Below are 16,041 nucleotides of genomic sequence, written 5' to 3' on the forward strand. Positions count from 1 at the left end.
TGCACACATCAGAAAAAGCAACTCTCTCAGAGATTCATGATTCTAAGATATACATAGAACAGGGATGGAAAGATTGGAAAATATAGCTGTGATAACATTAACACTGAGTTGTAACACCAATACTGTATTTTGTAAAGGCACTACAACACAAAAATGTGTTACAGGCATTCATTACTGTTCATAGAATTTTAATGAGTGCTGGTATCCAACAAATCTTTAACTGTTTCCATCTTTGTTTTCTGTTCACCTTGAAAAGAGCCTATAAGCTTTCAGGTAGGAAACTGTAAGTGTCTCTAATTCTTAACATCATACTGACATTTAGCACATGTAGACTAATCCTGAAAACTCTTTAAAACATTTCAACACATCTCCAAATGCTACACTGTGATGCAGACTATTTCCCATATTATAGGGATAAAAACATATACTTTTTCTCTAAAACTTGCAAATATGGATTTAGGCTCATAATCTATTAAATTTGTCTACAGCAATAAATCTACTTGAAGTCTGCTTAAGTAAAAAGATACTTTTCAAGGTCTCTTCCACCTGCCCAATATTGGAACATCTTTAATGTACCCAAGTTCAGCTTTTTACAGTAAAAAAACCCCAAACAAGTATTTTCTGTACACCCAAGTAGTATGTAAAATCCAGAGGATCTGTATTACCCGTAACAGAAACGTGAGCTTGGAATCCCGGTAACAAACGTGCCTCTGTTTTCCATTACCAATATCAACAAGTGCTGTCATTACTTGGCTCAGGCAACTTAGCGATCGATTTATGTTACCTGCTTCCTAAAAAAGGAAAGAGTAAAGGTGAATTGATTTGGTGGATGGATCAGGGCAATGCATCTGAAAGGAGAAATATACCACAGCTTTTACAGAACTAACCTTTAATCTCATTCCTGCTGTATGGGTGTCTTTCTGTCTCTCAGATCCTGCCAAGTCTACCAGGTTGAGCAGGGAAGACCGAATGTTAACCACCTCATTGTTTTTCTCCATTGATTCCACTGTGATAGTGAAAACCGCATGTGATCTTGAGGATTCTCTATTCATTGAGGTTGATGCTACACGACGGTTTCTCCAGCCCATAGTTAATACCTAAGAACGAAAAAGGTATCTAGTGATAGCAAGTGTCTCAGACTGTCCTCAGTTATTTCCTCACAGTAGTAAGCTATTTCAGTGCAACAGCTTTCAAAAAACTCGAGGACTTCTCTAATTTTTCTCCAATAGAGCTCTTTTAAAAATGAAGAAGCAGAGCTGCACTCAAGTTTAATAAAAACACTAATTATCATATTCACTTCTATCCTCCAGGAATGCTATTGCTGATGGAAAGTATAATGTATCCAATAACGGTGCATGGTTGCGGTACACACTTACAGAATACTATGCATGTGTCTCCTTCATGAATAAATGAACCTGACAATTTATATAACATATATGCTGCCTAAGTAGCAGGAGATGTAGTTTTCTGTTGTTATTTCAGACATGTAGGACAAGTATTAGGGAAAAATTACTATAATTGCAATTCAGATATTCCAAAATCCAGAACTGTATGACTTGCTCTCGTGAAACCCCTCTTGCAGCACTGTGTGCAGTTCTGGTGTCCTCAACATAAGAAGGACATGGAACTGTTGGAGCAAGTCCAGAGGAGGCCATGAGGATGATCAGGGACTGGAGCAACTCCTGTATGGAGACAGGCTGAGAACATTGGGGCTGCCCAGCCTGGAGAAGAGAAACTGCATGGAGACCTCAGAGCAGCTTCCAGTGTCTGAAGGGGGCTACAAGGATGCTGGAGAGCGACTCTTCATCAGTGAATGTAGCAATAGGACAAGGGGTGATGGGTTCAAACTGAAACAGGGGAAGTTCAGCTTAGGTCCAAGGAAGAAGCCTGTGAGGGTGCTGAAGCGCTGGCACAGGGTGCCCAGAGAAGCTGTGGCTGCCTCATCCGTGGCAGTATTCAGGGCCATGTCAGACAGAGCCTTGGGCAACATGGTCTTCAGGTCCTCTCCAACCCAAACCATTCTAATGATTTTATGTGTGGAATAGGCAGGAAGCATTATCTAGAAACAGCTTTTTACACTGTTTTGCAGTGTATGGAAACAGGGGAAGAGAGTGTCAGAAGCACTGTGCAATAAAGTATGTACTTTAATCTGAGGATTATTTACCAAATAAACATTAAAACACTAAAAAGCAACAAAAAATACCTGGTATGCTTCAGCAGCAGATGACAACACCTGTTCAACAGCCCCATCAACAAAGACTCCCTTGTTGATGTGTTCTCTGAGGAGGAGTCCAGCTGAAGCAGAATCTAGCAAGTCAAATATCTGTTCATTGTAGATTTCAATAAATGAGCATTTGCAGAGGAAACTCTTTCCATTGCCAGCCTGAAAAAGAACACCAGTAATTTACACTATAAACAGATGGGTTTTATTAAGTCTGGCATTGCATGGCAGCAAGTCTCTTTTTACACATACCTAAAGCTATTAGTTTGTGTATGCATTCTGCATATGATACATTCTTGATGCCTAGATGACAACCAACACCCCAAAACCTAGATGCATATTTAGACTCAAAATATAAGCACACTTGGGTCTGAAGAAAGTACTATAATTTGGTAGAGTACTAGAAGCAAGCGTTTCTCATCAAGAAATCTAACAAGATGGCAATAATCCTGGAAACTTCACTTACCAAAGAACCATAGCTAATCTTTAATGTAAGATTTTCATTGCAATGAGAAGTACAAGATAAATGTACCTTTTCTTTTTCACGTTCAATTAGAAAAAATAAGTATTCAAAGCTCCGTGGAATGACACCCCTCAGACTGTGAGTGAAATTACCAGATTCAGATGGTCCTAAAGAGATTTGGAATTAAAAACAAGAAAGAATTATTACTACTTGAGAGCAATGACTGACCTTTTCAAGACTTCATTACAGAACATTTCAGCGACCACATTTTCGTCAGTTTATGGCAAAACCACGGAAGAAATGCAATAAAATCAGCTTTCAAGTTCTAAGATAATATTCCATAATCAGATCCATACATAGCCTAAAGGATGCTTGTGAAAGTTCATTTTACCTGTCCTTAGGTTACCCAAGTCTAAAAGAGTATAACCTCCATAGAAAACATGTACAAATGTGCAGGTGTGCCAATGCAGGTACTTTAACCCTGATTTCAAGAACCACAAAGATGGGGTGGATTTGTCCCCATGTTTAGTTAATTCCTATGTAGTCCTCAAATACATGTCAGCTAAACTGGTTTTGGTTATTTCAGTAACTTTCTAACATCAAGCAAAATTATTAATACATTTAAAATCACCACTGTATGAAGAACAAGATTACAAACAGATCCCTCCCTTTACAGAGGGGCCTCACCTTCCTGGTCAGGTTGGAAGCAGTTACTTTGAAAACCTCAATATACTTTAATATGGAAGCCCCTTGCCCAGTATTTTGCTACACATGCAAGGGATATCAGCCAAAAAGGGGAAGCCAATAGTATACTCATTTTTGAGAACATTTATTAGAAGTGTTTAACTGAATAGCTTCTCTCCTGTTAAAAACAGGGCTAAAAAGGTAGATGAGAGTACTTATACTGCACTATTTTGATGTAAAGCAAAAATAAATGCACTGAGCACTACGCTATTTCTTAAACCTGAAAGTTATCTGTAGCAAGACAAAAAACTAGATCATCCCAAGACATTTCAACTCAAGACAAAAACCAAAATGCTAGGAAAGCACTGAAAGATTCTCTCAGGCACTTACCCATCATAGTAAAGGTTTTTCCTGAGCCAGTCTGGCCACTAACAAGAAGAAGAAGAAGAAAAAAAAAAAGAAGTCAGATAAAGTTTTATTCTAGCTCTTAATTTTTTATTAATCTGCATCTTTTAAAGAGAACACACAGTTTAAAATAAAAGCTACAGAAATAAGCTGAGAAACAAGTCAGCTAAAAAGGTATACAAATAAAACATGAAATTCTGTTTGATAAATCACCTTTACTCTCCCTCACCACCCACCATTTTCTTCCTTATTTCTGTTGGAAAGGAAAAATAAGGAACTTGGCATTAAAACAAAAGCTTTCAAATTTATATTAAACTACTTCTTGGGTCAGTTTCTTGAGTTTTGTGTCACTCAGCTGAGCATATAAACCCAAATTGAGAAAAATACTTGTAAGCTGAGTATGTCCTTTTTTAGACCATAGTTATTAACCATGCTAGAGAAACTTCAGAGCAATTTCCTTTCATTTTTCCACACTTTTTATATTGCAACAAAGTAGACTTCCCTTCAGTTTTGCAAATGCTGTGCTAGGCTAAAAACCCAGTAAGGTTCTTATTAGATTGGGCCTTCAACTTAGCATTTTTGACCAAATTGCTATCTCAGTTTTCCAAAGGATACTGAGTTAATATAACGATATTCATGCTACTAGTCATGGATAATTTCCACCTTGAAAATATTATGAAAGTTAAAATTATCATTCACGAGTATTCCCATAGACAGTTAAGCCTTGCTAAAGAGTTAAGCTGGCTAAATACCCAGTTAGAGATTTTCAGTATGCCCATAGTAAAATGGAATGAAAACAAGTAGCTTTTTCTTTACCAATACAATAAAACTTGTAGGTTTTAGTCAAAGAATAATAAAATTGAAGTGAGTTTACAATCAATATTACTGGTCTTAAGTATTAGAAGTATAATACATACAGACTCCTCTGAAAGAGGAATAAGAAGCACTCTTCATCATGCAACAACATTCCCTGGGTTGTGCTACACCAAGAAAGCACATGCAAAGTTTACTGTAACACTAAGCAGGCTCTGGCACTTAAACCCACAACTACTACACATTAACACAGTGCCCTCAAATGGTGCAATGAATTACCATTAAATGACTTACTATGCAAAGATTGTTCCATTGTAGCCATTCATACAAGATTCAACAATATTTTTGGCCACAGTTGAGAACACTGACTCCTGGGGACAAAGGAAAGAGAAAACACTTGGCACCACTCATTCAAGTCTTGCTTCTACCAGCATTTTACAGATCATAGCTTTATAACGTATAAAATAGAATCATAGCACGGTTAACAGTTTTCAAATAGATGTTATACTAATTTTGGTTCAGTGTTTTTGATTATGTGGTTTATACCATCAAAATTAAGTTCATGACACTTGTCAAATCTAGTTAACTTTCAACATTTGCATTGCCAAATGGCATATTCAACAGGTCTGCCCCACTCTTAACCTCATCTGTTTTCACAGATTTCTTAGACCTGCAAGAGCAGCCTAGCTACAGATAACAGCCTAGAGTGGGTAGGTTTTGGGAGTTTTAGGGTGTGGGGAGGGCTGAGTAGGCTCTTAAATTAACGTATTTAAGGGTTATTTTAAACAGAAGTTAAAGGGAACTGAAGTCTTAGAGGAATTAAAATTACATTCAGAATCACAAGCACAATCACAGAAATTAAATTGAAGGATTTTCTTTCCCATATTACCAGTCCCAGATGAATAATGCACCTGCTCAAAAGGAAAATATAAGAAAGAAATGTAGCAAATAGGCTACAAACTCCTAAGTTCCCAATATACAAATCACATCTTCAATATCAGCTACTGACTGCCAGCGATTTCTATGTTTGTCCCAACAGGCAGGTTAATTTTCCACGTTTACAAACAGAATGTACAAATGTAACATTTACAAATAAAAATTGCATTTTCAATGCAAACTTTAAAGAAATTAGCAGTTAAAAAATACATTAAAACTATTAGAGAGCAGAATTTATCCCAACATTTCTGTATTATAACTGCGTATTACCAACCTGACCCATGCAAAAAACAAGACCCAAAGCATCACACATCTTCACAAGGTTTAATGTAGCAGTTGACAGAATGTGAGGAAAATATGCAATACTATTCCAAGACTCTGGAAGTCATTACCTGTGTTGTTTCCATATTTGCAACATAATCAAAAGTGAAGATCTTTGGCTCAGGCTTTGAATGCAGACGGATGGTTTTTGAGGAAAGAACAGATAAACACAAGCCTTGATGTTCATTGCTTATGGTGGTTCCCTCTGAAGGTGGACGTACCCTTACGCAGACTTTGATAGCATCACCTTCAGCACTAAAGGAATATTTATGCATTAGATTACTTAAAAATAGATTTATCAGCTGTTTGAGAAAATTAGATCACAAAAATCAGAGTAAGCATAAAGTCATACAAAGGTCCTTCCTGAAAATATACCACTATTAGCTGTAGTAGTAGTATATTGTACACATCAATTCACTACAAGCCATGGATTTAATAAAGGTAACAATGTGCAGATTTAAAAGCAAAGAACACGGAATTACTGGAATTCATTGCTGTTTCACATAATTTTAGCTCCAAAAGAACAAATTTCACAGTGAACCCAAGATACACAAAACCAGTGTTGTTACAAATGTTTCAGTAGTTTCTAAGACCATGAGCTCCAAGCATCCTTCTCTCTACTGAAAAAGACTTTATAAATGGAGTGGATGATGCTACATTACAGCAAGAAAGATGCTGGCATTTTTCTATGATGCTCACAAGACCAGAAAGAACAACCAATTCTTGATCCATGAGTCCAACGAAGTACAGCAGCACCTATACCTAAAAGCTGCCTAACCTTTTTCATAGGATTTATCAGAAGATGCACCAGTAAATTTAGCTTGAGTAAGTGCATGACTGATACTAAAACTTTGAGGAGTTCAGACATAAATACCAGTGTATACAGATACATTAGAGAACCCTGTTCTTAAATTAAGTGGTAGCAATCTTGAACTTACTTTACTTCATTCTTTCCCAAAAGGCAGTTATAGCACAAAGGTATTATAACTGTTACTGATTTTTAGTTTTGGCAAACAAGAGAAAGGAACAGAACAGTGCAGGAAAACACTGAAAGAAAAGCTTTAAGTTTATTTCACAGTTATAGTAGGTGCTGTTTGCACTTTATATGCAATGTTGTTCCAGAGTTCGAGTATTCCAGGTGAGAGAAATGAGACACAAATACAGAACGCACAACCAGTTTATTAATATAGGAAAATATAGAGACATTAGCAAATACAGTAAAGGATACTTCTGGCGTTTGGTTATCTTACCAACCTCAAGGACCTTGTGAGGCTGATCAGCAAACTAGCTCCGAGAGACCTCATGGCAGTGCGAGGTGGCAGGCTCAATCTTAGTGGGCATCCCCAGGGAGAAAATGTTGACCTGGGTGGTATGAGGCTCTGCCTCCTGGCATTGCATGAGGCTCAGGCTTTTATACTGACAAAAATACACACTCATTCCAATGGAGGTGGCCAGCAATATCTAGAAAGCTCTCCAAGGGTTGAGACTTTTCCAGGGCATTCTAAAGCTAAACTTTCCAGTAGGAACCAAACTGGACTTTCTGGGAAGCAGCCAAAGTGGACAGACAGTACTTTTCTATCTTTGTATGGTGAAACACATGGACCATGATAAATTATCCCTGACACAAATGTGATTATTCATACATGCAAACTGTCCAATATTAGTTTACCTAGATGTGTTCAAAGGTAATGCAGAGTCACGTAAATCTCCTAGGAAATAAAAATGAAACACACACATAATTAAACAAGATAAAATTATTGCTCAAAAAATCATTTAAATTGAACATATTTTAGAAATAGAAAATGAGGGAGATAAACTGAGAGCCTTGCAAATAACTGTTTCATGCATGAATCAGAGCTTCACAACAATAGTAAGTAACTTGACAGAAAGTTCACAGTTTCTTGCAAAGATAGATAAAATTCCAGTCCTGCAGTGTGAGAAGGCTGTTGAATTAACATATATAAGGGTTTGCAAGTGTTTTGGAGAATTAGGAATATGGTACTAATAGAATTGCACATTCCCATTATATTTTAAAACTGCTAACTCAACTGCAGGTAAAACAACACAGCAGGAAATAGTTTTTTTGCTATCACTGCAAAAACTCACCTTCCTAAGCCTGTACAGCTGAACAGCTTTCACTTTTTTTGAAAAGTAGTCATATGCCTTTCATTTTAATGAAGTAATATAGAGCACTCTAATGCATTAAGGTCTCTTGCAGGTATCACAATCATTTTGCACAGCTTCACATCTCAAGAGCCTATTACTACGTAGGTAGATAGCGTTATTTGTCTTCTACTTAAAGGTGACTCTGACATGAAATTATTTCACACATTAGTCAAAATATTAACTAACATAATCAGACGTTAAAAAAAATAAGTGACAATGAAAGATTTACCAAAATATTCCACTAATAAAGACCTTATAAAGTCTCCAAGAGTGCATAGGTTTTGTTGTAAGAGGATTCCTTTACAAGTGGAATTAAGACATGCAAAGATATTAACCTCCTCATTAACATTAATGCTACACAGATAATTTGCCGCTGCTGTGCAGCTACACGAATACTTTGCTGTGTGAGCCTGCCTGCTTTCATAGAACCATAGAATGAACTGGGTTGGAAAAGCACACTAAGCCCAACCATTCCCCAGCACCACCAAGGCCCTTACTAAGTCATCTCACCGAGGGCCTCATCTGCAGAGTGTCGCAAAAGGAAGAGCTTCTTCCTCATGTTTAATTTGAACTTCCCCTGTTTCGCTTCGAACCCATCACCCCTTGTCCTATCACTACAGTCCCTGATGAAGAGTCCCTCTCCAGCATCCTTGTAGCCCCCTTCAGACACTGGAAGCTGCTCTGAGGTCTCCACGCAGCTTCTCTTCTCCAGGCTTAACAGCCCCAATGTTCCCAGCTTGTCTTCATAAGGGAGGTGGCTCCAGCCCCTTACTCACAGCAAATTAAAACTCGGTAACATTACAGAGAACGAACCGATTAATGCGGGACAGCTGGTTTGTGAAGCTTTCCTCTCGGGAGGGCTACTCACGCTTATCAACCATGGGAAGCCCTTAGGGTATCACCTAAGGATGTCAATGCCAAAAGTGCTCCTGGAGTCGACGGGGATCTTTGCTCTCCGTGCCGCTGCTCCAACCCCACCGCGGCCTCTCCAGGATCACAGCCGCGAAGCATCGGCCCCTCCATGGGGCACCGAGCCCAGCCAGATCCCTACCTGACCCTCTTAGCTCTCACACACGGGTGACACCAAAGAATCCCAGAATCGGCCGTGTTGGAAGGAACTTCTAAAGATTATCTCGTCCAATCCCCCCATCTCCTCTCAGTCTGCTCTTCTCCAGACTAACTAGGCCCAGCTCCGGCAATCTCTCCTCAAAAGAGAGATACTCCAAACCCCAATCACCCTTGTGGCCTTCACTGTAGCTTCTCATCTGTCTCGTACTGAGGAGCCCAGCACCCTCACAACGCCGAGCCGCCCTTCACCAGGCCACAGCACCCACCGCGCCGCTCCAGTTCCCACATGCGGGTGAACCATCCCTCACCCCCCTCACGCTGCCCGGTCCAACACACGCGGGTGAAACGTTCCTAACGTTCCTCACCTTCCTCAGGGCTGCTGGGTCCCCACTTACGCTTCCTGGCGGAAGCCATGCTCCTTCCCGCCCGTTCGCCGAGCACCGCTCTATAACCGGCGGAGCATTCAAATTTGACGCCAAGTGACGCAACCGACGTGGCCCCGCCCCCTCCCCGACGCTGACGTAAGCGCGGCCATTTCGCTCTGCCTTCTCTGGCATTGGCTGAACGTGCCTTCGCCTCCCTCACGTGATGACGGCCGCTGGGAAACCTGAGGGGAAGGCGGCTGCGCGGCTCGGTGGCGGCCATGAGCAAACGGAACCAGGTCTCTTATGTGCGGCCGGCCGAGCCCGCCTTCCTCAGCCGCTTCAAGCGGCAGGTTGGGTATCGGGAGGGCCCCACGGTGGAAACCAAGGTAACGGCCTTGGGCAGCGCGGCCCTCCGCTTGTGTCGGGCCCTGCTGCCTTTCTACCCCTGCGAATGGCCCTCCCCGGGGGTGGGAAGCGGCAGCACCCGTTTCATGGGGCCTGCCGTGCCTTGATGTCCCGCCCCAGGCTTAAATGGAAGGCGGAGGGGAAGCAGAACTACAGCTTTGTCCCTGTGGGAGAAGGGGAACAGGGATTACCTGCTGAAAGTGAAGAAAACTGTCTTATTATTTCTTCCCTGCTGGTGATTCAAACCAACAGGAAATTGCAGCGCCCTTCCCCGTTGCTGTTTCTGATGATCGCAGCCGAAGGGATCATGCAGAGCACTTAGTGCACAAGGGGTCTGTGTCAACAAGGAAACAGCAATGATGTCCGAAATCTGTCTGGCCTTACAAAACCCAAACAGAATAACTAGCGGTTGAATAGTACAGTACAGAAGTGTTTTAACGGCCAAAAAATAACGTTGAAAAGGAGTTAACATCATCTTAATACAGGTCAGCAAACTGATGTGATGGCAGGGCACAGGGGTGTTGGAAACAGCTTGTTAAAAGGCAGCCTTTTCTGAGGCTTTTTTTGTTTCCAGTAGTTTTCTTTTCCATGTGTTTCCTACTGAGATTTTGCAAGATGACCTATGAAAGAGGCTTGTTATTATCATCACACATGCAGAGTTACGTATGTGTTATAACTAAGGAACTGTAAATTGAAGCAGTCGTTTAACATCAGCTGGTAGTGCTGCTTGTGCAGTGGTGGTGTTACCTGGTTGTACTTGTGCCGATGTTTACATGATCCCACCCTAACCTACGTAGGTGAAAACCAACCTAGCAAAAAAGAAAGCACCCCACCATTGTTACCACCTTGATTTGGATTTTATTTGCACCACTGGATATACAATTTATTCATCAAGATACTTTTTATTACAAGCAGCCAGTGTATTGACTTGTGCCACTTGCACCGTTTGCCTGTACTGCCTTTTAAGGTTCAGTTCCTGTATAAAGAGGCCATTATCACCTCACCCTCTCCAGGAAAGTAATAGTCACAAGGATTTGTTAAAAAAAGAAATTTGAGATAAAAGTATGCCTTGAGTAGTACAAATAGTCCAAACTGTTTCACTTCCCCAAGAAGATTTTGTTTAGCTCATGGTAAATTCAGTAGATAGTGGTAATGCTATCTATACTTTTCCTTATAAGTTTTAAGTTCCTCTGTTACTTCCAGGTGTTCTGTTGTTGCATGCCAGAAAGTTTATTGTTTATCATTTTATCCAAAATGATTCTTACATCTCAGAGCACAAATTTGAGAGAGTGGAAACGGAAATGGTTTTCCTTGTGTCAGTCCATAATGCTTATAGTGATTTGGTTAGGCAGCTTTAATAACAAAGCCACCATGGACTCCATTTCTCTGTGCTGCTTGGAGTACAGCATAGAAGATTCAAATTTGGACCCACACATTTAAGATTTTCTTAGTGTTGCATGGCAGATAGTGCTTGTACAGTAAAGGAGCAAGGGAATGAATTCTTCACCTCCCAAGTTCCTGCTGTTTTGGTCTCTAATTGAAAGAACCCATACAGTTTCTTTTCTAGGAGATGCCATGTCTCAGTGATAGAATTGGAGTGTCACTTGGACAATGTGTGTTGAGAGAGTTTGGCACTGACAAGTATGCTAAATCTCTTCACTAACCTCACTACAGAAGTGAAACCAAAGACAAGTAGCCCACCCTCGGCTGCTGTGATTGAGTGGGGTGGTCAAAATTGCTTTTATTTCTCTCCTGTCTAGAGAGAGCAGCTTCCACTCGCAGATGAAGATAGTGACAATGTCAGCGACAAGGAAGATGAGCAGCCTCAAGTGGTAACATTGAAGAAAGGGGACTTGACTGCGGAAGAAGCGATGAAAATTAAACAGCAAATCAAAGAGTCCTTAAAGTCACATGAATCAGGTGAGTTGCAAACTACTTATTTGTTGCTTATAGCCAAAGAGATAATCCATAAAAGGGAGCTTGATACTTGCTTACTTTTCTACTCTACCGCAAGGAGTGTAGTACTGAGTCCTTGTGGGATTTTGGCACTTCTGCCTATTACCCCTTTGGGAATAGCTTGTATTTGGAGGAAAAAATCCACAGTAGTAGGTACCAGGAGTGTTGGATCACTATGCTTTGGGTACTGCTGCCCTTTGTTCTACATTATTGTGTTTCTATTCGTTCATCAGTAGTTAATATGAGGTCTTGGCTTCCTTTTCCTATTTTTTGCCTTATGGGAATAAAAGGATAAATGCTTTGTTGTTTCTCTGCTATGGAGAGGACCTGGTGTGAAACCAGAAATGAAAGTGTGGGTGACTGTGCTACAGCTTGCTATAGGCTTTGTTGAGTCTTTGGCCATCTTTGCACTGTCAGTCTGACCTCTAGATTTACATTCTGATTTCTACTCAGAAGCAGGTATTTAGATGGCTGATTGTTTCCACTTTAATAAAGAAAGGTTTGAATAATTCCTTTTTTTGGATAAAGGTCAATTCTAAAAATGGGAACTATAAAGAAAGTTTGGTGCTCATGATTTAATTACGTTTCTCATTGCTTTGATTTTTATCCCAGAGTTGAAAGTGAAATTACTTTAACAGGTACTGGGCCCAAATATATGTGTGTGTGTGTGTGTGTGTGTGTGTGTGTGTTTGTATATATAAATATATATATGCATATATATTATATATATATATATATATAAAATATATGTATAAAACCCCAAATCAGGTCATTTGTGAGACTGTAAAGCTAAAAAGGTAGCAGGAAAGTAAATTTCCCAACTGAGAATCTTCCTTTCCACTGCATGTGAATGCTAAGACAAGTTGATAGATCATAACTGTTCAGCATCAGACTGAAACAGGGGAAGTTCAGGTTGGTTATAAGGAAGAAGGTCTTCTCTGTGAGGGTGCTGAGGTGCTGGCACAGGGTGTCCAGAGAAGCTTTGGCTGCCCCATCCCTGGCAGTGTTCAGGGCCAGGTTGGATGGGTCTTGGAGCAACTCGGTCTGGTGTGAGGTGGCCCTGCCTGTGGCAGGGGGCCTGGAACTGGATGATCTTAATGTCTTTTCCCACACAAACCAGTCTGGGCTTCTATGATTCTGTGTTCATTGGTACCACACAACCCTTAAGACACCAGATTTAATAGTTGTAATGCTTAGAGTAGGCATTGAAGAGTGTTTCAGGCAGTGCTGCGTATGCTACCACTGAAATGGTCTTCTGTCAAAATGCTTATATATTGAGGAAATAATTAGTGCTAAAGGCAAAAGATACTTAGTGTTCATAACTAAATAGCACATCATGTTGTCCATCACATGCATATTGTGAGGAAATTTCTACTGAATAAGGAATTTCACAAAGGTACTTTAGTAAAAGTATCTTGCTCAAAACCTAATGGTTTCTAACATCCTGTCAGATACACATTATACAAGTTTCAAATCACTGCAGCATGAGTGTTTCTGTCCGATTCATGACTTTAGAATTGCACTTTTTCCCCAGGAATACTGCCTTGATGCTGTTACTTGTGCAGTAGCTTTCTCCTTGTCTGATAATCCTTGAAGGAAGATAACAAATCCTTGGTTTTAACTTATTTGCTCTAATACATGTTGAGGAGCAGAATTACTCATTTGAAATAGTTTGGTGATTTTGCAGATACAAACAAACCCTAAAACCTTCATCCTATATGATAGTAAAAGCCAGATTTATGGCCATGTGATCTTTTTAGCTGTTTCAGCAGGACAACAGATATTAAAAAGCTTTGTCTTGTGTATGTGGCATTTTGCTCTTCAAAGATACACCATAATTCTGGAATAAGTGCGTGTGTTGTCATGGGTTGTACAAACAGTGAAGTGGAATTAAGGGATCCTATGAAGCTGTCCTCTCCGTTTTGATAAGTGATGTGACTGGATTGTATGAGACTGCTCAGTCTCTTTGAAGTTATAGCTCTGGTTAGGGAGAACCCACTTCTAATAGGAACTGCAGGAGAACTGGCTTCAAGGGCTGGTTGCCATGTAGCATGTGTGTGCATGAAGGACATTTTGTGGCCAAAAGATCTGTTTTCACAGTTGCTGTATTTTATCAGGGTCTCACTGGTCTTGGTCCTGGGGACCAATTATAGATGGTGGTGAAGGTCTGTATGTGTGTGTGAACATGTGCAGATGTGTTCTGATTTTACTGTCTTTGTTATAGATGGTGAACCAGAACCTGCTGATGGAAAAATTATGTTCAGGAAACCAGCCAAACGTTCGTCAGAGAAAAATTTGGACTTCAATGTAAGTTCAAGAAAGAAGATGAAAGAGGCACAGAAAACTAAGAGAGAAACAACTACTCCTCAGAGTACAGCTAAGCAAATAAACAGCAGTCTTCTCTCGTTTGATGATGAGGAAAATGATGATTAAGAGTTGTATGTTTTTATATGTTACCTACCCTTGGAGGGATCTGAGTAAGACTGAGGGTTTGCCTAGACATAGGAGCATGGTATCCAGGTCTTCTCTTACTTTGTTGTAGTCCAACTCGAGAAACACAGTGTAAAACTAGCAAGAGACAAGTCTTTGCAGTTCAGATGGAACTGTATGAACAGTATGGCATGTCTTTCTTTTAAAAGAGAATTTAACTATGTATGTAAAAGCTATTTGAGGTCACAAATGAGTAGCAAAATAGACCTGTACATATCTGCCTTATATAAATTTTCAATCAGTACATTTTTAAATGTGTAATTCCTCTCTGTTTACCGGCCTTAGTTGACGACTGTGTGGTTTTTACCTGTTTCTGTTACCTTGACATTCAAAAGAGAGACTTCACTGTTGTGGAACAGAGACTGAAGGTTTCTGTCTCAGAGGATTTTTGCACAACTTTTGCATGTGTGGTTTGGCACATTAGCTCTTTGCAGAGCCCTTGCAGCAATTGCTAAAATTACGTAGTCTTAATGCTGTCTGTGGTGAATGCCATCTAAGAAGCATCAAATTCACGTGAATTAATCGTGCTAGCAAGATACAGAAATGGTGATTATAGCTGATGGTAACAACTAATGCAAAAGAAAGACTGGAGATTGTGCACTTTGGTTATCACACTGATGGGCTTAGTGCTGTGGTGGTGGTGTCTGTTGAAGTCTGTTTGTTCCACTTGGCTACTTCTGTGTTCATAATTATTTGGGATCTCAAACAGCTTATTTAAAAGAAACTGTATTTAATCTTTAAACTTTGGAAAAGCATTCTTTTGGTTTTCTTCAAGTAGGAATTATAAACAGGAAATTTAAGTCAAGGAAGATCATAACTGTGATACGGGATTTTAAACTCTTTTCAGTGGCCCATGTACAGTATAATGAACGGGACCATTTTGGTGCCGTTTATGTAACAGGTTGTGCTGAAATTCAAAACACCACTGAAAGCTGCTGGGATCGGGAAGAACAAGGTGGTTAGAATGGGACTAGTGACTTTGAAATCATTTGGGAGTATGGTGTGCTCTATAACCATATATAAACAAGGCCTGAGACTGCTGCAGAATTACAGGGTATAAAGCCAGTTCTTCTGTTGTGACAGGACATTCCAAATTATTTGGGCTGTACAGCTTCATTGAGGAGCAAATTTGAAGTTGCTGTGTGAAACAGCTGGGTTTAGTTTGTTCATCTGTTTTAAACAATAAATGATGGTTACTTTTAAAGTGGTCCAAAGATATTTTAATGACAATTTCAGTACATAAAGTGGTCAGCTGATAACTAAGTCTCTCATGACTGCTCCCTGTCTCCATACATACTGATTTCCTGCAGTATAAGATTGAGTGCAAGTCTGAATAGTATTTCACACAAATAGTGTGAGCCCATGTTACCCTGATTTGAGAATAGATGTTTTCCTTTCAGAAAAAAAAACCCAGACCTATAAATGGATATTAAAGTCTTGGTGTAGCACTGGTCTGATATTCACACTGCCAGAGAAGTGCAGTGTAACAATCTGATCATTCCCATGACGATGTACTACATTTGTAAATACATAATTTATCTATATTCTGCATAAATAAGAGAAAATAAAATGTAGGAAGAAGAAATACAGACTCAAAGGTTCCAGGGATTAGTCTCTCGATTTATTTTGTAGACTTAAAAGCTTGTGTGAATCCATTAAAATACACAGATATATATCCCCATGAGAAATCTTGTAGCATTACAGTATACTGAAGGAATATTTGGGTATATTTTAACAAATGACTTGCT

General features: G+C 39.8%; 2 protein-coding genes across 2 annotated transcripts; one reads left to right on the forward strand and one right to left on the reverse strand.

The window, feature by feature from the left end:
• Nucleotides 1-629: 629 nt before the first annotated feature.
• LOC133222966 (kinesin-like protein KIF15-B) lies at nucleotides 630-9,722 on the reverse strand (the record flags this gene model as incomplete). The annotated part of the gene is made up of 9 exons (XM_061373183.1): nucleotides 9,443-9,722; nucleotides 7,513-7,552; nucleotides 5,915-6,098; nucleotides 4,881-4,957; nucleotides 3,759-3,796; nucleotides 2,754-2,851; nucleotides 2,204-2,383; nucleotides 888-1,097; nucleotides 630-791 (listed from the first exon to the last, which is right to left on the reverse strand). Coding segments are annotated over exons 1-9 (1,269 nt in total), but the record flags the coding sequence as incomplete, so codon positions are not given.
• On the forward strand, nucleotides 9,660-15,497 carry KIAA1143 (KIAA1143 ortholog). Its single transcript, XM_061373138.1, has 3 exons — nucleotides 9,660-9,828; nucleotides 11,608-11,767; nucleotides 14,028-15,497. Exons 1-3 carry the CDS (start codon nucleotides 9,721-9,723, stop codon nucleotides 14,234-14,236), a joined length of 477 nt encoding a protein of 158 aa, XP_061229122.1. The 5' UTR covers nucleotides 9,660-9,720; the 3' UTR covers nucleotides 14,237-15,497.
• Nucleotides 15,498-16,041: the final 544 nt, after the last annotated feature.

Source organism: Neopsephotus bourkii, unplaced genomic scaffold, assembly GCF_033783945.1.
Source record: "Neopsephotus bourkii isolate Nb327-2 ecotype Australia unplaced genomic scaffold, CSIRO-AGI_Nbou_v1 NB_1629, whole genome shotgun sequence".
In the NCBI taxonomy this organism is placed as follows: domain Eukaryota; kingdom Metazoa; phylum Chordata; class Aves; order Psittaciformes; family Psittacidae; genus Neopsephotus; species Neopsephotus bourkii.

What these genes read in the sequence shown, in the direction of transcription:
- KIAA1143 (XM_061373138.1), top strand. Translation starts at nt 9,721, where the DNA reads ATGAGCAAACGGAACCAGGTCTCTTATGTGCGGCCGGCCGAGCCCGCC. An exon ending in GCCCCACGGTGGAAACCAAG is followed by an intron (nt 9,829 to 11,607) that starts GTAACGGCCTTG and finishes TCTCCTGTCTAG; the next exon opens with AGAGAGCAGCTTCCACTCGC. An exon ending in CTTAAAGTCACATGAATCAG is followed by an intron (nt 11,768 to 14,027) that starts GTGAGTTGCAAA and finishes TCTTTGTTATAG; the next exon opens with ATGGTGAACCAGAACCTGCT.